Source organism: Salvelinus namaycush, chromosome 9 (genome assembly GCF_016432855.1).
Source record: "Salvelinus namaycush isolate Seneca chromosome 9, SaNama_1.0, whole genome shotgun sequence".
In the NCBI taxonomy this organism is placed as follows: Eukaryota; Metazoa; Chordata; class Actinopteri; order Salmoniformes; family Salmonidae; genus Salvelinus; species Salvelinus namaycush.
In genome coordinates, this window is record NC_052315.1 from 227,258 (window position 1) to 253,265 (window position 26,008).

General features: G+C 43.9%; 1 protein-coding gene across 1 annotated transcript in view; it reads left to right on the forward strand.

Moving 5' to 3' along the window:
• The first annotated feature begins 1,044 nt into the window (after positions 1–1,044).
• The window catches only part of LOC120053569 (kinesin-like protein KIF1A), a 101,322-nt gene continuing 76,358 nt past the window's right edge, over positions 1,045–26,008 (forward strand). The window contains exons 1-8 of the mRNA XM_039000700.1: positions 1,045–1,273; positions 12,131–12,333; positions 12,493–12,572; positions 14,032–14,107; positions 23,511–23,590; positions 23,722–23,828; positions 24,262–24,345; positions 24,722–24,902. Of these exons, the coding sequence (XP_038856628.1) occupies positions 1,045–1,273; positions 12,131–12,333; positions 12,493–12,572; positions 14,032–14,107; positions 23,511–23,590; positions 23,722–23,828; positions 24,262–24,345; positions 24,722–24,902 (1,040 nt within the window). The remainder of the gene's footprint in view (positions 1,274–12,130; positions 12,334–12,492; positions 12,573–14,031; positions 14,108–23,510; positions 23,591–23,721; positions 23,829–24,261; positions 24,346–24,721; positions 24,903–26,008) is intronic.

Sequence of the window (26,008 nt, forward strand, 5' to 3'; positions counted from 1 at the left end):
GTGGTAAAACACAGGCTTAGGAAAAATGTTGTTCTATGAATTCATCTTCATCACCTAACGTATTTTAATTTTGTGAATTTTTTTAACACATAAATCACAAAAAGGTCATGTTAACTGACTGATGTTATCATAGAACAAAACATATAAGATCTTAGTCTGTGTTAACCTCAGACATTATTTTCGGCTTTCATTCCAAAACCTTATTCTATCCCTCGTAGGGATGACTGAACGAACCAGACGTAACTGCATCATTCATGGGGGACGACATGTACGAACCAGACGTAACTGCATCATTCATGGGGGACGACATGTACGAACCAGACGTAACTGCATCATTCATGGGGGACGACATGTACGAACCAGACGTGACCTCATCATTCATAGGGGACGACATGTACGAACCAGACGTAACTGCATCATTCATGGGGGACGACATGTACGAACCAGACGTAACTGCATCATTCATGGGGGATGACTGTACGAACCAGACGTAACTGCATCTTTCATGGGGGACGACATGTACGAACCAGACGTGACTGCATCATTCATGGGGGATGACTGTACGAACCAGACGTAACTGCATCATTCATGGGGGATGACTGTACGAACCAGACGTAACTGCATCATTCATGGGGGATGACTGTACGAACCAGACGTAACTGCATCATTCATGGGGGATGACTGTACGAACCAGACGTAACTGCATCATTCATGGGGGACGACATGTACGAACCAGACGTAACTGCATCATTCATGGGGGATGACTGTACGAACTAGACGTAACTGCATCATTCATGGGGGACGACATGTACGAACCAGACGTAACTGCATCATTCATGGGGGACGACATGTACGAACCAGACGTAACTGCATCATTCATGGGGGATGACTGTACGAACCAGACGTAACTGCATCTTTCATGGGGGACGACATGTACGAACCAGACGTAACTGCATCATTCATGGGGGACGACATGTACGAACCAGACGTGACCTCATCATTCATGGGGGATGACTGTACGAACCAGACGTAACTGCATCATTCATGGGGGACGACATGTACGAACCAGACGTGACCTCATCATTCATGGGGGACGACATGTACGAACCAGACGTAACTGCATCATTCATGGGGGACGACATGTACGAACCAGACGTGACCTCATCATTCATGGGGGACGACATGTACGAACCAGACGTAACTGCATCATTCATGGGGGACGACATGTACGAACCAGACGTGACCTCATCATTCATGGGGGATGACATGTCTAGTGTTGCCTTGTTCTATTTCATTCAGTGGGGAACTTATTCAATTGGAAACCAATTGTAGGGTTTATACACTCATAACTGCATCAAATCAATACCTTAAACCGGGGACGCAACTTTCACTGGGGACTGGGGTGACATGCCCCCCCTCCCCCGCACATTCGGACACCTCCGAACGGTCGGGTAGGCTGTTTTGTCCCCCCCCCACTTCTAAAACCAAATTTGCTCCCCTGCCTTAAATAGTAACAACTAAGACATTTATACTAGCGATACCCAGGGTCATATTTAGAGAGTTGGGCCAACTTTTAAAATGGATGACATGTTAGCAACTTTTATTTAGCATTCCATTTATCCATTAATGACGTGCATTTGGAGTCTTGTACATAGCATTGTTTAAATTAAAAAAATTCTGTGAACAGCTATTGGTCAATATTGCCCGCGAGGAGCTAATATGGCTGCCATGGAAAATAGTGCCATGGTTATTTTTATTTAACCTTTTATTTAACTAGGCAAGTCAGTTATGAACTATTTTATGAACTATTCTTATTTTACAATGACAGCCTAACCCGGCCAAACCCTCCCCTAACACGGACGACGCTGGGCCAATTGTACGCCGCCCTATCGGGCCTCCCGATCACGGCCGGTTGTGATACAGCCCGGGTTCGAACCAGGGTCTGTAGTGACACCTCTAGCACTGAGATGCAGTGCCTTAGACCGCTGAGCTCATTGCAGAAACATCAATGTCCGTAATTCTCTAGATATATAGCTCTGGCAATACCTAATGCTTCCAGTAATATGAATTGTGAGGCATCTATGTCGTGCTTATGAAGTCTATATGAAGGCTTTATAAAGCCTTGATGCATCTCAAATAAAGAAGTGATGCACTTCAAAATAAAGCCGGACTCTTCTTCTTTTATTTCAGGTGTTGCTATACCCGTCTCCCGGACTCTGTGTTTGGGCCCGTTTTGAGAGGTGCTCTGTGCAGGCTGGTCCTAGGCAGGAGGCACCATGTCCGGGGCCTCTGTGAAGGTGGCGGTGCGGGTCCGCCCCTTCAACTCCAGAGAAAATGGGGCTTTCTGTCTCTCTTTCTCTCTCTCTCTCTTTGTCTCGCTCTTTTTTGTTTGTTCTCTCTTCTCTCTTTGTCTCTCTCTTTCTCTGTTTGTCTCTCTCTTTCTCTGTTTGTCTCACTCTTTCTCTCTTTGTCTCTCTCTTTCTTGTTTGTCTCTCTCTTTCTATCTTTGTCTCTGTTTGTCTCCATTTCAATTTAAGGGCTTCTTCTCTCTCTCTGTCTCTGTCTCTCTCTCTCTCTGCTGTCTCTCTCTCTCTCTCTCTCTGTCTCTCTCTCTGCTGTCTCTCTCTGTCTCTGTTCTCTCCTGTCTCTGTCTCTCTCTGTCTCTCTCTCTCTCTCTCTCTTCTCTCTCTCTCTCTTCTTCTCTCTCTCTCTCTCTTCTCTGTCTCTCTCTGCTGTCTTACAGTCAGTGTTATCTCCCTTAAATGAGATTATAGATTTCAGAGTGCTTGATGACTCTCGGAGGAGTAGGTTGCCATAGTGATGGATGGACAGAGCAGTGGGAGGAGTCTACAGTTTTAATGGTCTCAGATCTTGGCTAATATCTTATCCTAAAGCTGAACTGATGTCAAGCTTTGTGCTTCCAGTAGAGAAGCTTCCTGAATCAATATCCCTCTTCTGTTTTATCTTAATGGATCACAGCAAAGGGCTCTGTAATCTGGGACGTGTCTAAAGTAGTGCACTATGTAGGGAATAGGGTGCCATAGGACTCTAGTCAAAAGTAGTGCACTATGTGGGAATATGGTGCATTTTGGGACGCAGCCCTGGCAGGTTAGTGGTGACACATCATAGAGACCACTACAAAATACTAATACTTACTTTGTTGTCGATGGATCGGTCACCATCCTCCGTTCGTTGCCCTTTCGTTCACACTTTAGTCACACGCGATATCTCAGACAGCACTCGTCCTTTGACAAAACTTGTGGGTGAATAACGTGTCTTGCCATAGAGATCTGTCATTTAAAAATGACACTGATTGGCCCAAGGCTGGAGCTATAGTAATTACTGAGTCAGACCAGAGAGGAAGAGACACAACGAGAGAGACAAATATGACCAAATGCTTTTGTTTGGAGAGTGTCGAACTTGGTTAACAAACATTTGTAAAGGCTTATTTGCTAGAATATATACGTTTCGTAGTTGTTCGGTTGCTGAGTGTACTGGTAAGTAGGATGAGTTACATCCTGGCAACTTTATGAAAAACACTTCATATCGAAGTGGTGCCTGTTGTTCACACGCAATCTGCCCTCTCATTGGCTAGAATGGTACCACCTGATCTCGCGTCCTCCGTCTGCCTTCTATTCTGAGAAAGGTGTCTTTAGATAACGTTTCACTCATTGCTTCTCTCTCTACTGTTTCTCTCTCCTGTTTCTCTCTCTACTGTTTCTCTCTACTGTTTCTCTCTCTACTGTTTCTCTCTCTACTGTTTCTCTCTACTGTTTCTCCTCTAACTGTTCATCTCTCTACTGTTTCTCCTCTACTGTTTCTCCTCTACTGTTTCTCCTCTACTGTTTCTCCTCTACTGTTTCTCTCCTACTGTTTCTCTCTATACTGTTTCTCTCTACTGTTTCTCTCTACTGTTTTCTCTCTACTGTTTCTCTCTCTCCTGTTTCTCTCTCTACTGTTTCTCTCTACTGTTTCTCTCTCTACTGTTTCTCTCTCTACTGTTTCTCTCTCTACTGTTTCTCTCTCTACTGTTTCTCTCTACTGTTTCTCTCTCTACTGTTTCTCTCTACTGTTTCTCTCTCTACTGTTTCCCTCTGCTGTTTCTCTCTGCTGTTTCTCTCTGCTGTTTCTCTCTGCTGTTTCTCTCTGCTGTTTCTCTCTGCTGTTTCTCTCTGCTGTTTCTCTCTCTGCTGTTTCTCTCTGCTGTTTCTCTCTCTACTGTTTCTCTCTCTACTGTTTCTCTCTACTGTTTCTCTCTCTACTGTTTCTCTCTCTACTGTTTCTCTCTACTGTTTCTCTCTCTACTGTTTCTCTCTACTGTTTTCTCTCTACTGTTTCTCTCTACTGTTTCTCTCTCTACTGTTTCTCTCTACTGTTTCTCTCTCTACTGTTTCTCTCTCTACTGTTTCTCTCTACTGTTTCTCTCTACTGTTTCTCTCTCTACTGTTTCTCTCTCTACTGTTTCTCGCTCTACTGTTTCTCGCTCTACTGTTTCTCTCTACTGTTTCTCTCTCTACTGTTTCTCTCTCTACTGTTTCTCTCTACTGTTTCTCTCTACTGTTTCTCTCTCTACTGTTTCTCTCTACTGTTTCTCTCTACTGTTTCTCTCTACTGTTTCTCTCTACTGTTTCTCTCTACTGTTCTCTCTACTGTTTCTCTCTACTGTTTCTCTCTCTACTGTTTCTCTCTACTGTTTCTCGCTCTACTGTTTCTCTCTACTGTTTCTCTCTACTGTTTCTCTCTACTGTTTCTCTCTATTGTTTCTCTCTACTGTTTCTCTCTACTGTTTCTCTCTCTACTGTTTCTCTCTACTGTTTCTCTCTACTGTTTCTCTCTACTGTTTCTCTCTACTGTTTCTCCCTCTATGGTCTTTCTCTCCCTCTCTACAATTTTTTAGTTTGGCTATAGGCTATTTCTTTGTCTGTCCTCTCTAGTCTTCGCTCCGTGCTGCTTAGCCTCGACAGCAAGTTCTTATAGCTGTAGTCTCTGCTGCACCAGATTAATGACTAATCAGTTAAATAATCAAAGATGATTTCTTATTGCCCAGGAAAATATTGATCACGACCAATCATGTACACATGTATGTACCAGATCAACAAGTACATGTGGCCTTCAGGCAGACTTGCCCTAGATGTCAGCCTGGTTTTTAGTCGGCTATCTGCTAGAAAATACCTAAGAGATATTAGATGCATTTCTGGGCTTGGACACTAGGTGCTGTTTCCCTCTGGCGCTTTAGAGATGCTCTTGTGGACAGACATTAGCTTCATCGTTGGTGTCCAGAGCTCAGAAAAGGCGACCTATAGCAGTTTGTTTTCAGAACCTCACTCAGCCAGCCGTCGTACAGTTGGAAAAGACGTATAGTGGGCCCCCTTATGTAGCCTACAGACTACCGACTGGTGTAGGAAGGAAACTGCAAATATGCATTCGGATAATTAACTGTACATTTGAGTAGCTTGATTCTCAGATGGAGGTCTGAGTGAGGGGCCCTTAGTAGGGGCCCTTAAAGCAACACCAGTAAGCTATGCTCATCTTACACTGAGTGACTGATGGAATCTCTCACAGTGTTGTTCACTTGTCTCACTCACTTTCTCTCACTCTCTCTCACTCTCTCTCCCTCTCTCTCCTCCTCCTCCTGTCTTTCTGTTTTCTGTTTTTTTTCTCTCTCAGCGTACAAGGGGCCTCCCGGCACGGACGTTGCTGGTTTGAAATGTGTGTTAATGTTTCTTAATTTGGCTCACCTGCTGTGTTCATGGCTGTCCTCTGTACGCTTCGCTCCATTGCACGTTTAGCAGCACCAGAGTAATGTGTTAATCGATGTACTCTCTTGCAGCACCAGAGTAATGTGTTAATCGTTGATTATTAATGAATTGATTAATGACTAATCAGTGAGATAATCAAAGGTTATTCAAAATGCCAAGGAAAATATTGATCACGATCAATTATGTACACATGTATGTACCAGATCAACAAGTACATGTGGCCTTCAGGCAGACTTGCCCTAGATGTCAGCCTGGTTGTTAGTCGGCTATCTGCTAGAAAATACCTAAGAGATATTAGATGCATTTCTGGGCTTGGACAGTAGGTGCTGTTTCCCTCTGGTGCTGTAGAGATGCTCTTGTGGACAGACATTAGCTTCATCGTTGGTGTCCAGAGTTCAGGAAGGCGACCTACGACCTACGACCTACGGCGGTATGTTTTGTTTTAAGGAAGTATTTTTTTACAGCGGCTCTATGCGACACTTCTTAAACAATTCCCTGAGGTAACGGGAAATGATTCCTGAATAAGGTAAACACTTAATATATGTTATGCAACCGTACCCAGCTGTCCTTTATATCACAGGAAATTGGTGTTTTGCTGCTGTGTTTCATACCAGTATTACCAAACAGATGGCCACCGACTTTAGGGTGTCAGAAATGTTACATGTGTCTTCTTGACTGGCAGGGGCAACAGGAAGGACCCAGACTGGTGATTCGGGTCTGTGTCTACGTTGACTCTCTGTGTGTCGGTATAGCAACACATACCTACCTGCAGTGCTAAGACTCATTGTTTTCCCTACAAGGTTACATATACCTTTCACTATATTGTGCACTCTGATAAATTCATAGCCTGCGAAGTAGATATTTGAGACAAATTCTGAGACAAAAAATCACCTATATTTCAGTGTGATGAATCTACTAGTAAAATCTTGATTGACAAGGAATTTCCTCATCATATACAGTACACGGGTTCGTCCCAAGTGGCATCGTATTCCCTACTACCTTTGTGTGAGGCCGTTGGTAAAATGGAATAAATGCAGAGGCAGGCGCAGGACACAGTCCTGAGTAATAATCCAAGATTTACTCAATAAAAGGTAAGATTCCAACAAGGAACGTATACAATCAACAAAAGCATGAACAACGAGAAACCCACATGACAAACAATAACGCACAAAAACAGAGAGGGAAGCCAGAGGATTAAATAAGGAACATAATTAATGGAATGGAAACCAGGTGTGTATGATGAAGACAAAACCAAACGAAAATGAAACATGGATCGGTGGCGACTAGAAAGCCGGTGACGTCGACCGCCGAACGCCGCCCGAACAAGGAGAGGGACCAACTTCGGCGGAAGTCGTGACACTTTGTCCAAAGCCCTATGGCCCTGGTCAAATGTAGTGCACTATATAGGGAATAGGGTGCCACATGGGACACCCCATGTTCTAAATGCTTATCAATGAGACCTTCCTTCCGCTCTGAAGTATAGTACTGTGGAGAGAGACCAGGAAGGAAACCACATCCCCCCTCTGAAGTATAGTACTGTGGAGAGACCAGGAAGGAAACCACATCCCCTCTCTCTGAAGTATAGTACTGTGGAGAGACCAGGAAGGAAACCACATCCTCTCTGAAGTATAGTACTGTGGATAGAGACCAGGAAGGAAACCACATCCCCCCTCTCTGAAGTATAGTACTGTGGAGAGACCAGGAAGGAAACCACATCCCCTCTCTGAAGTATAGTACTGTGGAGAGACCAGGAAGGAAACCACATCCCCTCTCTCTGAAGTATAGTACTGTGGAGAGACCAGGAAGGAAACCACATCCCCTCTCTGAAGTATAGTACTGTGGAGAGACCAGGAAGGAAACCACATCCCCTCTCTCTGAAGTATAGTACTGTGGAGAGACCAGGAAGGAAACCACATCCCCTCTCTCTGAGGTATAGTACTGTGGATAGAGACCAGGAAGGAAACCACATCCCCTCTCTGAAGTATAGTACTGTGGAGAGACCAGGAAGGAAACCACATCCCCTCTCTGAAGTATAGTACTGTGGAGAGACCAGGAAGGAAACCACATCCCCTCTCTGAAGTATAGTACTGTGGAGAGACCAGGAAGGAAACCACATCCCCTCTCTGAAGTATAGTACTGTGGAGAGACCAGGAAGGAAACCACATCCCCTCTCTCTGAAGTATAGTACTGTGGAGAGACCAGGAAGGAAACCACATCCCCTCTCTCTGAAGTATAGTACTGTGGATAGAGACCAGGAAGGAAACCACATCCCCCCTCTCTGAAGTATAGTACTGTGGAGAGACCAGGAAGGAAACCACATCCCCTCTCTCTGAAGTATAGTACTGTGGAGAGACCAGGAAGGAAACCACATCCCCTCTCTCTGAAGTATAGTACTGTGGATAGAGACCAGGAAGGAAACCACATCCCCCCTCTCTGAAGTATAGTACTGTGGAGAGACCAGGAAGGAAACCACATCCCCTCTCTGAAGTATAGTACTGTGGAGAGACCAGGAAGAAAACCACATCCCCTCTCTGAAGTATAGTACTGTGGAGAGACCAGGAAGGAAACCACATCCCCTCTCTCTGAAGTATAGTACTGTGGATAGAGACCAGGAAGGAAACCACATCCCCTCTCTGAAGTATAGTACTGTGGAGAGACCAGGAAGGAAACTACATCCCCTCTCTGAAGTATAGTACTGTGGAGAGACCAGGAAGGAAACCACATCCCCTCTCTGAAGTATAGTACTGTGGAGAGACCAGGAAGGAAACCACATCCCCTCTCTGAAGTATAGTACTGTGGAGAGACCAGGAAGGAAACCACATCCCCTCTCTCTGAAGTATAGTACTGTGGAGAGACCAGGAAGGAAACCACATCCCCTCTCTCTGAAGTATAGTACTGTGGATAGAGACCAGGAAGGAAACCACATCCCCCTCTCTGAAGTATAGTACTGTGGAGAGACCAGGAAGGAAACCACACCCCCTCTCTCTGAAGTATAGTACTGTGGAGAGACCAGGAAGGAAACCACATCCTCTCTCTGAAGTATAGTACTGTGGAGAGACCAGGAAGGAAACCACATCCCCTCTCTGAAGTATAGTACTGTGGAGAGACCAGGAAGGAAACCACATCCCCTCTCTCTGAAGTATAGTACTGTGGAGAGACCAGGAAGGAAACCACATCCCCTCTCTCTGAAGTATAGTACTGTGGAGAGACCAGGAAGGAAACCACATCCCCTCTCTGAAGTATAGTACTGTGGAGAGACCAGGAAGGAAACCACATCCCCTCTCTGAAGTATAGTACTGTGGAGAGACCAGGAAGGAAACCACATCCCCTCTCTCTGAGGTATAGTACTGTGGATAGAGACCAGGAAGGAAACCACATCCCCTCTCTGAAGTATAGTACTGTGGAGAGACCAGGAAGGAAACCACATCCCCCTCTCTGAAGTATAGTACTGTGGAGAGACCAGGAAGGAAACCACATCCCCTCTCTCTGAAGTATAGTACTGTGGAGAGACCAGGAAGGAAACCACATCCCCTCTCTCTGAAGTATAGTACTGTGGAGAGACCAGGAAGGAAACCACATCCCCCCTCTGAAGTATAGTATTGTGGAGAGACCAGGAAGGAAACCACATCCCCCCTCTGAAGTATAGTACTGTGGAGAGACCAGGAAGGAAACCACATCCCCTCTCTCTGAAGTATAGTACTGTGGAGAGACCAGGAAGGAAACCACATCCCCCCTCTCTGAAGTATAGTACTGTGGAGAGACCAGGAAGGAAACCACATCCCCCCTCTCTGAAGTATAGTACTGTGGAGAGACCAGGAAGGAAACCACATCCTCTCTCTGAAGTATAGTACTGTGGAGAGACCAGGAAGGAAACCACATCCTCTCTCTGAAGTATAGTACTGTGGATAGAGACCAGGAAGGAAACCACATCGCCTCTCTGAAGTATAGTACTGTGGAGAGACCAGGAAGGAAACCACATCCCCTCTCTCTGAAGTATAGTACTGTGGAGAAACCAGGAAGGAAACCACATCCCCTCTCTCTGAAGTATAGTACTGTGGAGAGACCAGGAAGGAAACCACATCCCCTCTCTCTGAAGTATAGTACTGTGGAGAGACCAGGAAGGAAACCACATCCCCTCTCTCTGAAGTATAGTACTGTGGAGAGACCAGGAAGGAAACCACATCCCCCCTCTCTGAAGTATAGTACTGTGGAGAGACCAGGAAGGAAACCACATCCCCCCTCTCTGAAGTATAGTACTGTGGAGAGACCAGGAAGGAAACCACATCCCCTCTCTGAAGTATAGTACTGTGGAGAGACCAGGAAGGAAACCACATCCCCTCTCTGAAGTATAGTACTGTGGAGAGACCAGGAAGGAAACCACATCCCCTCTCTCTGAAGTATAGTACTGTGGAGAGACCAGGAAGGAAACCACATCCCTATCATTACTGTAGATGGTCTTGATGTGTGCTCTTCCCATGATTAACAAAGAATCTCAACCTCAATATACTGTACAGCACATTACAGTCAGTCCTTGTTCTATTTTGTTATCAGTTTTGGTCGGCCTCCGTTTGTAATTTCCCTGATCCAGTGATCGATTTACTAACGATCGTTTTTTTTTTTTTTTTTTTTTTACAGTAGCTTTCAGAGCATGTTAGTGAACCTCACTAGCTTTTAGACGACATATGATATCCAAAGTAGTAGTGTCTAGGTGCACCCACAGCACTCCAGTCTAGATAAATCTTCTATGGTTCCTCCCATGGTATTTCATCATTAGATTTCATTGATGGAGAGTTTGATGTGAGGAAGGAAACCTCTCGGTATTGTGGTATTGTGTGTTTGCTCTTCCCGTGGTATTACATCATTAGATTTATTATAAACAAACGGTTAGTTTGGATCCTGGATGCAGATTGGTTAATACACAGGTAATGCCTGTTTGATGCATATCATATTTCCTTCCTGGGTGGTTTGATATGGACCGAATAGGACTTTCTGCTAACATGTGCGCGCTATGCAAACTAAAAATCATATTTCCTTTCAGAGTGTTGCTATTGGTCTGTGGATTGAATAGAGTCAAAGCATGTAGTACCATGCGATAGGGAACTAACCTCAGAGCCTTCAGGAAGGGACATCAGTGTTGGGTTGAGGATGATTCTGAATGGCCTTACTGACTGATAATGATGGATGACAGGGTTGAGTTGAGGATGATTCTGAATGGCCTTATTGACTGATAATGATGGATGACAGGGTTGAGTTGAGGATGATTCTGAATGGCCTTACTGACTGATAATGATGGATGACAGGGTTGAGTTGAGGATGATTCTGAATGGCCTTATTGACTGATAATGATGGATGACAGTGTTGAGTTGAGGATGATTCTGAATGGCCTTATTGACTGATAATGATGGATGACAGGGTTGAGTCGAGGATGATTCTGAATGGCCTTACTGACTGATAATGATGGATGACAGGGTTGAGTTGAGGATGATTCTGAATGGCCTTACTGACTGATAATGATGGATGACAGGGTTGAGTTGAGGATGATTCTGAATGGCCTTACTGACTGATAATGATGGATGACAGTGTTGAGTTGAGGATGATTCTGAATGGCCTTATTGACTGATAATGATGGATGACAGGGTTGAGTTGAGGATGATTTTGAATGGCCTTACTGACTGATAATGATGGATGACAGTGTTGAGTTGAGGATGATTTTGAATGGCCTTACTGACTGATAATGATGGATGACAGGGTTGAGTTGAGGATGATTTTGGATGGCCTTACTGACTGATAATGATGGATGACAGTGTTGAGTTGAGGATGATTTTGAATGGCCTTACTGACTGATAATGATGGATGACAGGGTTGAGTTGAGGATGATTTTGAATGGCCTTACTGACTGATAATGATGGATGACAGTGTTGAGTTGAGGATGATTCTGAATGGCCTTACTGACTGATAAACGCTTTGCTTGAAGCTTGACGCCATACTTTGGATTTGCCTTGATGTTATATTGTTTTCTTTCATGATTAGTCCCCCCCCCACCACCTCCAGTTGCACTTGTATGCCCATACTGCCGTATCTTTTACGTTCTTCTTCTCTGTGTATGGCTTTCTGCATACAGTGCTGCTCTTGTCTTCTTTTCCTTGTGTGTTTCTTCCTCGCGGTTAAATGTTCTCTTTGTGTTTCAGATTAGTTTCATGTCTTCTTCTTCTTCTTTCTTTCTTCTTTTCTACTTTTCCTTCTCCTCTCGTCCTTTTCTGTCCGCTTCTCTCCACGTCTCTCTTACCTCCCTGTCCCTGCGCTAATCCCCACTTCCTACCCCCCCCCACCACCACCCCCTGTTTCCTCTGTCCCGCCCCCTCCCCTGACAGACCTATCCGATTTCAAGAACAATAACAATAATCGCCAAGCTGTCAATCAAAAGGATGATCTCTCCACAGTGACCAATGCCACGACGGGGATGAGCCCCTCCCCCTCTCTGTCCGCCCTGTCCAGTCGCGCCGGATCCATCGCCAGCCTCCACGACCGTATCATGTTCAGCCCCGGAAGCGAAGAGGCCATCGAGAGACTCAAGGTGAATTGATCGCTTGATTGATTGATGAATTAATTAATTAATTAATTTATTTATTGATTAAGTAATTTATTACAGTCAGACATAATACCCTCTGTCCCACGTATTGAACACTGGAGGGTTCACAACTTTTTGTCATATTTTTGGGGGGGATTTCATCAGGAAACGGAGAAGATCATTGCTGAGCTCAATGAGACCTGGGAGGAGAAACTTCGCAGGACAGAAGCCATCAGAATGGAAAGGTGAGTTACTACAACTTCCACATCTCTACTTACAGTATAGATTATAAGGAAAGGCCAACAGTTTTACAGTATAGATTATAAGGAAAGGCCATACAGTTTTACAGTATAGATTATAAGGAAAGGCCATACAGTTTTACAGTATAGATTATAAGGAAAGGCCATACAGTTTTACAGTATAGATTATAAGGAAAGCCCATACAGTTTTACAGTATAGATTATAAGGAAAGGCCATACAGTTTTACAGTATAGATTATAAGGAAAGCCCATACAGTTTTACAGTATAGATTATAAGGAAAGGCCATACAGTTTTACAGTATAGATTATAAGGAAAGGCCATACAGTTTTACAGTATAGATTATAAGGAAAGCCCATACAGTTTTACAGTATAGATTATAAGGAAAGGCCATACAGTTTTACAGTATAGATTATAAGGAAAGCCCATACAGTTTTACAGTATAGATTATAAGGAAAGGCCATACAGTTTTACAGTATAGATTATAAGGAAAGGCCATACAGTTTTACAGTATAGATTATAAGGAAAGCCCATACAGTTTTACAGTATAGATTATAAGGAAAGGCCATACAGTTTTACAGTATAGATTATAAGGAAAGCCCATACAGTTTTACAGTATAGATTATAAGGAAAGGCCATACAGTTTTACAGTATAGATTATAAGGAAAGGCCATACAGTTTTACAGTATAGATTATAAGGAAAGGCCATACAGTTTTACAGTATAGATTATAAGGAAAGGCCATACAGTTTTACAGTATAGATTATAAGGAAAGGCCATACAGTTTTACAGTATAGATTATAAGGAAAGGCCATACAGTTTTACAGTATAGATTATAAGGAAAGCCCATACAGTTTTACAGTATAGATTATAAGGAAAGGCCATACAGTTTTACAGTATAGATTATAAGGAAAGGCCATACAGTTTTACAGTATAGATTATAAGGAAAGGCCATACAGTTTTACAGTATAGATTATAAGGAAAGGCCATACAGTTTTACAGTATAGATTATAAGGAAAGCCCATACAGTTTTACAGTATAGATTATAAGGAAAGCCCATACAGTTTTACAGTATAGATTATAAGGACAGCCCATACAGTTTTACAGTATAGATTATAAGGAAAGCCCATACAGTTTTACAGTATAGATTATAAGGACAGCCCATACAGTCTCCGGATCCAAGGAACATGGAAGAATAGGAGACCGCTGCAGGGTTGGGGTCAATTCAAATTAAATTAAGTTAATTCAGGAAGTAAAATGAAATAAAAGTTCAATAATTGAAAAAAGGGCTTTTCTTTTAATTGACTTTTCAATAAGCCAAAAAGGAGAAACTATTTATTTAGAAAGTTTTACATTTTAAATTCCAATCTCTTCCTGAATTGACAGATTTGAATTTGAATTGACCCCAACCCTGGGCCGTTGTACAACTGTCCCTTCTCTTCCACAGAGAGGCCCTGCTGGCTGAGATGGGCGTGGCTATGAGGGAAGACGGAGGAACCGTGGGAGTGTTCTCCCCCAAGAAGGTCAGACATCAACACATTAACATTTAACAGGTCAGCTAATCAGGTTAGGTTAGGGTTAGGGTTAGGTTAGGGTAAGACATCGACACATTAACAGACATCATTTAACAGGTTAGGTTAGGGTTAGGTTAGGGTTAGGTTAGGGTTGGGTTAGGGTTAGGGTTAGGTTAGGGTTAGGTTAGGAACCGTGGGCGTGTTCTCCCCCAAGAAGGTAAGACATCAACACATTAACAGACATCATTTAACAGGTCAGCTATTCAGGTTAGGTTAGGATTAGGTCAGGGTTAGGTCAGGATTAGGTCAGGGTTAGGTTAGGGTTAGGTCAGGGTTAGGTCAGGGTTAGGTCAGGGTTAGGGTTAGGTCAGGGTTAGGGTTGGGTTAGTGTTAGGTTAGGGTTAGGTTAGGAACCGTGGGCGTGTTCTCCCCCAAGAACGTAAGACATCAACACATTAACAGACATCATTTAACAGGTCAGCTATTCAGGTTAGGTTAGGATTAGGTCAGGGTTAGGTCAGGGTTAGGTCAGGGTTAGGTCAGGGTTAGGTCAGGGTTAGGTTAGGGTTAGGTTAATGATACTTTGCACTAGAGGGAAGTCAACAATGGTACGTACCTGCAGTGCATTGGGAAAGTAGGGACCTCTTGACTTTTTCCACATTTTGTTACGTTACAGCCCTCATCAATCTTCACACAATACCCCATAATGACATCACAATACCCCATAATGACATCACAATCCCCCATAATGACATCACAATCCCCCATAATGACATCACAATACCCCATAATGACATCACAATACCCCATAATGACAAAGAAAAGACTGTTTTGTAGAAATGTTAGCAAATGTATAAAAAATAATAACATTTACATAATTATTCAGACCCTTTACTCAGTACTTTGTTGAAGCACCATTGGCAGTGATTGCAGCCTCGAGTCTTCTTGGGTATGACGCTACAAGCTTGGCACACCTGTATTTGGGGAGTTTCTCCCATTCTTCCCTGCAGATCTGTCAGGTTGAATGGGGAGCGTTACTACACAGCGTTTTTCAGGTCTCTCTAGAGATGTTTGATCGGGTTCAAGTCCGGGCTCTGACTGGGCCACTCAAGGGTATTCAGAGACTTGTCCCGAAGCCACTTCTGCGTTGTCTTGGCTGTGTGCTGTGGTGGCATATTTATGCTTTACCAAATGAGGAGAGTTACAAACTTCACACACCAGTCAGAGTTATACTTAAACTACATCTTTAATAATAAGAGCTTTTGACTTTCAATGATGCGCTCTCTCTAATGAACCATTGAAAAGTACCAACAGAAATGTACAAAGATATTTTATAGCCAAGATACACCCCTCTCAACTTACATGACGAACCACAGATCTTAGGAACAGTTCACAAAGGTTAAGATCTGTATGAAAGATATCTATTAAACAAAGCAGACAGACAGTTACTGCTGTTTCAACAGTTTTCATTGTAAAGACCAGTGTCTGGCCCTCCTACTCCAAACTGGAACCGTCTCTCCCTGGTACGGTATAGAACAGAACCATTAGCTCATGTTCTCTGGAATGCTCTTTAGGTTTTATCACCCAAAGACATCGTAAATCTCCTGTCAGTGTTATCTCATAGAGGCCCATCCTCAGTAGAACACACAATAGTTAACAGAATATTCTATAAAACAACCATTATAATGCAATACAAGCATTATAACATAATCTTGCAATTTTCCACGACATGCTTTGGGTCATTGTTCTGTTGGAAGGTGAACCTTCACCCCAGTCTGAAGTCCTGGGCGCTCTGGAGCAGGTTTTCATCAAGGATCTCTCTGTACTTTGCTCTGTTCATCTTTCCCTCGATCCTGACTAGTCTCCCAGTCCCTGCCGCTAAAAAACATCCCCACAGCATGATGCTGCCAACACCATGCTTCACCATAGGGATGGTGACCGGTTTCCTCCAGACGTGATGGTTGGCATTCAGGCCAAAGAGTTCAATCTTGGTTTCATCAGACCAAACCTTGTTTCTCATGGTCTGAGAGTCTTTAGGTGCCTTTTGGCAAACTCCAAGTGGGCTGTCATGTGCATTTTACTGAGGAGTGTCTTCTGTCTGGCCACTCTACCATAAAGGCCTGATTGGTGGAGTGCTGCAGAGATGGTTGTCCTTCTGGAAGGTTCTCCCATCTCCACAGAGGAACTCTGGAGCTCTGTCAGAATGACTATTGTGTTCTTGGTCACCTGCTTGAGAAAGGCCCTTCTCCCCTGTTTGCTCAGTTTGGCCGGGCAGCCAGCTCTAGGAAGAGTCTTTGTGGTTCCTAACTTTTTCCATTTAAGAATGATGGAGGCCACTGTGTTCTTGGGGACCTTCAATGCTGCAGAAATGTTTTGGTACCCTTCCCCAGATCTGTGCCTCGACACAATCCTGTCTTGGAGCTCTACGGACAAATCCTTCGACTTCATGGCCTGTTTTTATCTCTGACATGCGCTGTCAACTGTGGGACCTTATATAGACAGGTGTGTGCCTTTCTAAATCATGTCCAATCAAATGAATTTACCACAGGTGGACTCCAATCAAGTTGTAGAAACATATCATGGGATGATCAATGGAAAGAGGGTACACCTGAGCTCAATTTCAGGTCTCATAGCAAAAGGTCTGACTACTTATGTAATAAGGCATTTCTATATTTTTTATTTTTTATACATTTGCAAAAATGTCAAAAAACCTGTTTTCACTTTGTCATTATGGGGTATTGTGATGTCATTATGGGGTATTGTGATGTCATTATGGGGTATTGTGATGTCATTATGGGGTATTGTGATGTCATTATGGGGTATTGTGTGTACATTGATGAGGACCTTTTTTTTATTTAATCAATTTTAGAATAAGGCTGTAACGTAACAGAATGTGGTAAAAGTGAAAGGGTCTGAATACTTTCTCGAATTAACTGTATGTTCTTTAATGAACCTTCTATGGTGCTGCCCATGCTGTCACAGAAGAGTTAAATGGAAAAGATAGGAAGGGAATCCCTCTTGGATTTGTTTAACTCTATGGATTTGGATATCCTCCATATTTTCAGTGGTTGAGCAAGTTTAAATAGACTTGAAAAGCAAATAGTTTTTATGTTGATGCATTAATGTGGATTTACTTCCAAGCACTCGTCATCAGAGCAGAGCAGAAAGCCCGAGGCGGTGTTCATTGACACAGTAGGGCTGTTCTCACCCAATGAGGTTGGTCTCTCTGAAGTGTCCAATCTCCCATACTGGATGCTCTGCTCTGTCTGGAGACTCCTACTCCTTCTCTGAGTGCTTCGCTAGACTGTGACCTTAACATATCCTTCTGTTTCAACTCTCTTGATTCCTCGTTCTGTTTGATTAAAGAGAGCATGTATCAACACAGCCCGTATTAAAACGTTGGACATGTGTATACTTTATACCTATCCACACCTTTCAGATCTGCGCACATTGAAGGACTAAGGCCAAGAGAATTAGGGATAGGGTGTGCCTTTCCCTGATATGCCCTCCGTCTCCCATCTCAGCCTGTATACATAAGTCTCTCTAGCTTTAATTGGAACCAGACTGTTATGTACAGCTTTACAGCAGGGGAGGAGATCAACCAACTGGTTCCTGATATGCCCTCCGTCTCCCATCTCAGCCTGTATACATAAGTCTCTCTAGCTTTAATTGGAACCAGACTGTTATGTACAGCTTTACAGCAGGGGAGGAGATCAACCAACTGGTTCCTGATATGCCCTCCGTCTCCCATCTCAGCCTGTATACATAAGTCTCTCTAGCTTTAATTGGAACCAGACTGTTATGTACAGCTTTACAGCAGGGGAGGAGATCAACCAACTGGTTCCTTGTTCATTTAAATGAAAGATTTTGATTAATTTAGTCTTCTTCTCCTTGAATCTACTTCATTATTCCAAGCAAACAAAGTCGTTAGTATTCACTCCGCTTCAAGCTTCAAGCAGCAGAGTGATGTAAACACAGAGAAGCAAACACATTCAGTAAATTTATGAAGATGTATAGCATTTGTGTTTTCCTAGTTCGCCAGCTGTTGTTCGATGGGTATAAATGACTCACACAGAGATGCTGTTAATCCCTTGGGGTGTCTGGCTACTTTGTGTTTCTTTAAACTCCTCCTCATCTCCTACCTAAAGTGGGAGTCTCTGGGTTCTGTCCACAATGGCACCCTAATCCCTACATAGTGCACGATATAGAGAATAAGGTTCCATTTTGGGTTCAATTTGGGACGCATCCTCTGTGCTTCTCTACAGGCACCAGATTTTATTTATTTATTTCACCTTTATTTAACCAGGTAGGCAAGTTGAGAACAAGTTCTCATTTACAATTGCGACCTGGATCTATGATTGAGTGTGTTTTTATTCAGTTCATTCTAAAGCTGACATATGGAATTGTTTTAAGATGGTCATACTATGGACCATTTAGCAAATTCTACATTTTAGGACCCCTTTATGTATAAAAAAAAATACATCTAAAAAATGATTTGATAAAATAACCCTTAGAAACGCATTGAATAACACGTTCATAAATGGCGAAAAGGACAGTCAAAAATATAAATAAGAGGAAACAATGTTTTGAAGTGTTTGTCCTAAATCTTGCAAATATTTAAAAAACTTGGGAAATATTTAGCTTTTTCTTTATACACATATTTATCTCCTTTTTTGGGGTATAAAACTACCTTCATACTTCCATTTGTTTTTTTAAACCAGTAACGGTTACCTTCAGACGGGTCCCGTGACACTTGTAGAACAAAATGGAGAACAGTTTTTGTAGGTCAAACCATTCAGATTTTTTTTTTAACTTAGATTGACGCACCGGTGCGTCAGTCGACTCTAGGGGGTTAAATCGAATGCCTCTAACAATGCTGTAATTGTATACAGTGGGGCAAAAAAGTATTTAGTCAGCCACCAATTGTGCAAGTTCTCCCACTTAAAAAGATGAGAGAGGCCTGTAATTTTCATCATAGGTACACTTCAACTATGACAGACAAAATGAGAAAAATAAATCCAGAAAATCACATTGTAGGATTTTTAATTAATTTATTTGCAAATTATGGTGGAAAATAAGTATTTGGTCACCTACAAACAAGCAAGATTTCTAGCTCTCACAGACCTGTAACTTCTTCTTTAAGAGGCTCCTCTGTCCTCCACTCGTTACCTGTATTAATGGCACCTGTTTGAACTTGTTATCAGTATAAAAGACACCTGTCCACAACCTCAAACAGTCACACTCCAAACTCCACTATGGCCAAGACCAAAGAGCTGTCAAAGGACACCAGAAACAAAATTGTATACCTGCACCAGGCTGGGAAGACTGAATCTGCAATAGGTAAGCAGCTTGGTTTGAAGAAATCAACTGTGGGAGCAATTATTAGGAAATGGAAGATATACAAGACCACTGATAATCTCCCTCGATCTGGGGCTCCACGCAAGATCTCACCCCGTGGGGTCAAAATGATCACAAGAACGGTGAGCAAAAATCCCAGAACCACACGGGGGGACCTAGTGAATGACCTGCAGAGAGCTGGGACCAAAGTAACAAAGCCTACCATCAGTAACACACTACGCCGCCAGGGACTCAAATCCTGCAGTGCCAGACGTGTCCCCCTGCTTAAGCCAGTACATGTCCAGGCCCGTCTGAAGTTTGCTAGAGAGCATTTGGATGATCCAGAAGAAGATTGGGAGAATGTCATATGGTCAGATGAAACCAAAATATAACTTTTTGGTAAAAACTCAACTCGTCGTGTTTGGAGGACAAAGAATGCTGAGTTGCATCCAAAGAACACCATACCTACTGTGAAGCATGGGGGTGGAAACATCATGCTTTGGGGCTGTTTTTCTGCAAAGGGACCAGGACGACTGATCCGTGTAAAGGAAAGAATGAATGGGGCCATGTATCGTGAGATTTTGAGTGAAAACCTCCTTCCATCAGCAAGGGCATTGAAGATGAAACGTGGCTGGGTCTTTCAGCATGACAATGATCCCAAACACACCGCCCGGGCAACGAAGGAGTGGCTTCGTAAGAAGCATTTCAAGGTCCTGGAGTGGCCTAGCCAGTCTCCAGATCTCAACCCCATAGAAAATCTTTGGAGGGAGTTGAAAGTCCGTGTTGCCCAGCAACAGCCCCAAAACATCACTGCTCTAGAGGAGATCTGCATGGAGGAATGGGCCAAAATACCAGCAACAGTGTTTGAAAACCTTGGGAAGACTTACAGAAAACGTTTGACCTCTGTCATTGCCAACAAAGGGTATATAACAAAGTATTGAGAGAAACTTTTGTTATTGACCAAATACTTATTTTCCACCATAATTTGCAAATAAATTCATAAAAAATCCTACAATGTGATTTTCTGGATTTTTTTCCCTCATTTTGTCTGTCATAGTTGAAGTGTACCTATGATGAAAATTACAGGCCTCTCTCATCTTTTTAAGTGGGAGAACTTGCACAATTGGTGGCTGACTAAATACTTTTTTGCCCCACTGTATTTGAAATTTGTAATAAAGATATATTGCAAAACACATTTGAATGCCTCTGACCCTAGATCAACATTGGCGTCATGTCCTGCAACAGGGCAGGTTCCTTGATAACACATGACCGTGGAACCTTTCTAGCACAGTGATTTAAATACTTAAGGGAGGGAGTACTTAATACTTGAGGGAGTTAAATGTGCTGAGGGTAATAAGTGATGGTGTAAAGCTGTGATGTGATGTGCTGTGATGTGCTGTGATATGCTGTGATATGCTGTGCTATGCTGTGATATGCTGTGATATGCTGTGCTATGCTGTGATATGCTGTGATATGCTGTGCTATGCTGTGATATGCTGTGATATGCTGTGGTAAACTGTGATATGCTGTGATATAGTGATACACCAATTTGATACCGATATCCGATATTTTCTTTGCCCCAAAAAAACAATACCGATTCCCGGTAACCAGTATAGAAAAATGTGCGGCCTTTTAAGCATTCTAGGTCAGTTAAAGAGTTAACACACACACACATGGACGCAGCGGTCTAAGGCATTGCATCTCAGTGCAAGAGGCTCCACTACAGTCTCTGGTTCGAATCCAGGCTGTATCACATCCGGCAGTGATTGGGAGTCAGTAAAACATAATCCAAACCTATTTCTTTCACTTTCTTGCTTTGTTGTTTCGTTGTTCATTTGTTCAGTCATTTCTTTCTCAACCAGGATTTCATCATACATGTCAAGCAGTGAATTTCCAGCCCTGTCTGTCCGTGGCCTCTCTTCCTCGCGGCGCACTGTCACTGTGTCCATTTCCATCTTGTTTAGCTGTGTATGTAACATTTCACATAAACCCTGTTTCTTGTCTACATCAAAGTTGCAGTCCTTGTACATAGCATTGAGCATGGTGGCGACACTGTAAAGAGAGAATGCCACCGAATCGCTTGTTCACAGCCTGTGTCGACAGTTTTGTTGAGCAGGCGTTTCAATGCCATTACAGAGGGGTATCACGTCTGCTGCAGGCTCAGTTGATGAGCTTATTTCTCCAGTCAGTTGGTTCGAATGGAGCGAGCTAGTGTGTTCATGTTTCCAAGTTTCAAACATGTTCTCAAATGCCATTGAAATAGCAGCAGCGGTATGACAACCAGCATATTCATGAGCATGCAATACGACTATCCTCAGTACGAAATCCTCGACGACCCACTGTGCTGTCAGACTCTGCATGCTCATGGGGCGGACATCGCTGGTCCAAATGTCAGTCGTGAAGCTAATAGCAGTGATGCTATTACTGTGTAACTCCGGTAGGGCAACATCTGACAAATTGCTCCTACTTGGCAGTGTTTTACCGGTGCTCAACCAGTCGGCGAAAGCCAACATCACCCACGACGAGCTAAATGGCTTTTATGCTCGCTTCGAGGGAAGCAACACTGAAGCATGCACGAGAGCACCAGCTGTTCTGGATGACTGTGTGATAAGGCTCTCGGTAGCCGATGTGAGCAAGACCTTTGAACAGGTCAACATTCACAAAGCCGCGGGGCCAGATGAATTACCAGGACATGTACTCAGAGCATGCGCTGACCAACTGTCAAGTGTCTTCACTGACATTTTAAACCTCTCCCTGACTGAGTCTGTCATATCTACGTTTCAAGCAGACCACCATGGTTCCTGTGCCCAAAGACGCGAAGGTAACCTAAATGATTACCGCCCCATGGCACTCATGTCGGTAGCCATGAAGTGCTTTGAAAGGCTGGTCATGGCTCACATCAACAGCATCCTCAAGGACACCCTAGACCCACTCCAATTCACATACCGCCCCAACAGATCCACAGATGACGCAGTCTCAATCGCACTCCACACTGCCCTTTTCCAGCTGGACAAAAGGAACACCTATGTGAGAATGCTGTTCATTGACTACAGCTCAGCGTTCAATACCATAGTGCCCACAAAGCTCATCAATAAGCTCAGGACTCTGTGACTAAACACCTCCCTCTGCAACTGGATCCTGGACTTCCTGACGGGCCGCCCCCAGGTGGTAAGGGTAGGCAACAACACATCTGCCACGCTGATCCTCAACACTGGGGCCCCTCAAGGGTGTGTACTTAGTCCCCTCCTGTACTCCCTGTTCACCCATGACTCCCTGTTCACCCATGGAGTCAAACACGACTCCAACATCATCATTAAGTTTGCTGACGACACAAAAGTGACAACGATGTGACAGCCTATAGGGAGGAGGTCAGAGAAATGGTGATGTGGTTTCCAGGACAACAACCTCTCCCTCAATGTGAGCAAGACAAAGGAGCTGATTGTGGACTACAGTAAAAGGCTGGCCGAGCAGGCCTCCATTAACATCGACGGGGCTTTAGTGGTGCGGGTCGAGAGTTTCATGTTCCTTGGTGTCCACATCACCAAGGATCAGTGGTCTAAACACACCAAGACTTATACTGAACATAATAAATGTTTCATGAGCGTGAAATAAAAAAATCCCTAAAATAGTTGTTTGTGTGCGCGTCTGTAAGTTGTTGTTCAGATGTATAAGTTTGTATAGATAGTAAAAAATATATATATATATAAAAATAAGAAATTAGGTTTAACAAATGATATGACCACATTTGATACATTAGATGAGACAACAGGTAAATGAAGTCCCATTTGAACCTACATGAACACTTATGAACCTATATGAACCTAAATGAACACTTATGAACCTAAATGAACACTTATGAACCTAAATGAACCCATATGAACCCATATGAACCTAAATGAACCCATATGAACCTAAATGAACACTTATGAACCTAAATGAACCCATATGAACCTATATGAACCTATATGAACCCAAATGAACCCAAATGAACCCATATGAACCTATAAGAACTCATATGAACCTATAAGAACCCATATGAACCTAAATGAACCCATATGAACCATCCCTGCTGTAGACTCCTCACCTGGTGAACCTCAACGAGGACCCCCTGATGTCAGAGTGCCTGCTGTACTACATCAAAGACGGCGTCACCAAGTAAGAGAGATGTCATAAGAGTAATGTATGAGACTTCACAATGGCTTATATACTACGTTATGTATCTTGTATGTATAATATCACACATTTTGTATACAATACCCAATAATATTGACTCCTTTCTTTCCCAGGGTTGGTCGTGTGGACGCCAGCAGCAGACAGGACATTGTCCTCAGTGGTCACTTCATCAAGGATGAACACTGTACATTCACCTCTACAACTGGACCCATTGGAGAAGGTGAGATATTGGACCCTGCTGGGCATGCTTTGGTTCTGCTCTCTCTCTGCTCTCTCTCTGCTCTCTCCCTCTCTCTCTCTCTGATCTCTCTCTCTGCTCTCTCTCTCTGCTCTCTGATCTCTCTGCCCTCTCTCTTCTCTCTCTCTGCCCTCTCTCTTCTCTCTCTCTGCCCTCTCTCTTCTCTCTCTCTGCTCTCTCACTGATTAGAGGATGGGTGTGTTATTATGGTTCGTGTGGATACTGTACCATGCGTCACAATTCTCTATTATTTTCCTTAAAGAGCACTATCTTACTTGAATTTAAAAGCAGGGATAGGATTTGGTGTAAGAGACCATGCACAAACGCAAACTTCATGGAAAAGGGTGGATAATTAAGATGCAGGTAGTGTCTCGGAAGGTCTATCTCCCTCATGTCTGTTTCCCTTCTCCCCCAGTAGCAGTCACTCTGGAGCCCTGTGAGGGAGCTGAGACCTACGTCAATGGGAAGAGGGTCACAGAGGCTACAGTCCTCAAATCAGGTGGGTCAACTATCTCTTGCTCTCTTTCCCTCTCTCTCTCTCTCTCTCTCTCTCTCTCTCTCTCTCTCTCTCTCTCTCTCTCTCTCTCTCTCTCTCTCTCTCTCTCTCTCTCTCTCTCTCTCTCTCTCTCTCTCTCTCTCTCTCTCTCTCTCTCTCTCTCTCTCTCTCTCTCTCTCTCTCTCTCTCTCTCTCTCTCTCTCTCTCTCTCTCTCTTCCTTTTCATCCTCTGGTCTGGAGATGTCCTCTACACTTTCCTACTCAATTTCTACCGCTTCTCTTTTGCTCTTTCTTCACTTCTATCTGGACATTTGTACCGGTCACCGAATTCTTTTTGAAACGTCTCTCTCCCTGCTTCCTGGATCAACCTGTCCTTCAGGGAACCGTATTATTCTGGGTAAGAGCCACGTGTTCCGGTTCAACCACCCCGAGCAGGCGCGCCAGGAGCGGGAGAAGACGCCCTGCGCTGACACCCCCGTGGAGCCGGTGGACTGGGCCTTCGCACAGAGAGAACTGCTGGACAAACAGGGCATCGACATGAAGCAGGAGATGGACCAGAGGTGAGAACGGGAGGAGAGACAAGGGAGAAGAGAGGCTAGGTTGAGTAAATACTGTAATAGAGAGGAGAGGATTCAGAGGTGAGTGAGGGAGAGTTGAGATGAGTCTGTGGAGGAGGAGTCTGTGGTTGTGAGTGAGGGAGAGTTGAGATGAGTCTGTGGAGGAGGAGTCTGTGGTTGTGAGTGAGGGAGAGTTGAGATGAGTCTGTGGAGGAGTCTGTGGTTGTGAGTGAGGGAGAGTTGAGATGAGTCTGTGGAGGAGTCTGTGGTTGTGAGTGAGGGAGAGTTGAGATGAGTCTGTGGAGGAGGAGTCTGTGGTTGTGAGTGAGGGAGAGTTGAGATGAGTCTGTGGAGGAGGAGTCTGTGGTTGTGAGTGAGGGAGAGTTGAGATGAGTCTGTGGAGGAGGAGTCTGTGGTTGTGAGTGAGGGAGAGTTGAGATGAGTCTGTGGAGGAGGAGTCTGGTTGTGAGTGAGGGAGAGTTGAGATGAGTCTGTGGAGGAGTCTGGTTGAGAGTTGAGATGAGTCTGTGGAGGAGGAGTCTGTGGTTGTGAGTGAGGGAGAGTTGAGATGAGTCTGTGGAGGAGGAGTCTGTGGTTGTGAGTGAGGGAGAGTTGAGATGAGTCTGTGGAGGAGTCTGTGGTTGTGAGTGAGGGAGAGTTGAGATGAGTCTGTGGAGGAGTCTGTGGTTGTGAGTGAGGGAGAGTTGAGATGAGTCTGTGGAGGAGGAGTCTGGTTGTGAGTGAGGGAGAGTTGAGATGAGTCTGTGGAGGAGTCTGGTTGAGAGTTGAGATGAGTCTGTGGAGGAGGAGTCTGGTTGTGAGTGAGGGAGAGTTGAGATGAGTCTGTGGTTGTGAGTGAGGGAGAGTTGAGATGAGTCTGTGGAGGAGGAGTCTGGTTGTGAGTGAGGGAGAGTTGAGATGAGTCTGTGGAGGAGGAGTCTGTGGTTGTGAGTGAGGGAGAGTTGAGATGAGTCTGTGGAGGAGGAGTCTGTGGTTGTGAGTGAGGGAGAGTTGAGATGAGTCTGTGGAGGAGGAGTCTGGTTGTGAGTGAGGGAGAGTTGAGATGAGTCTGTGGAGGAGGAGTCTGTGGTTGTGAGTGAGGGAGAGTT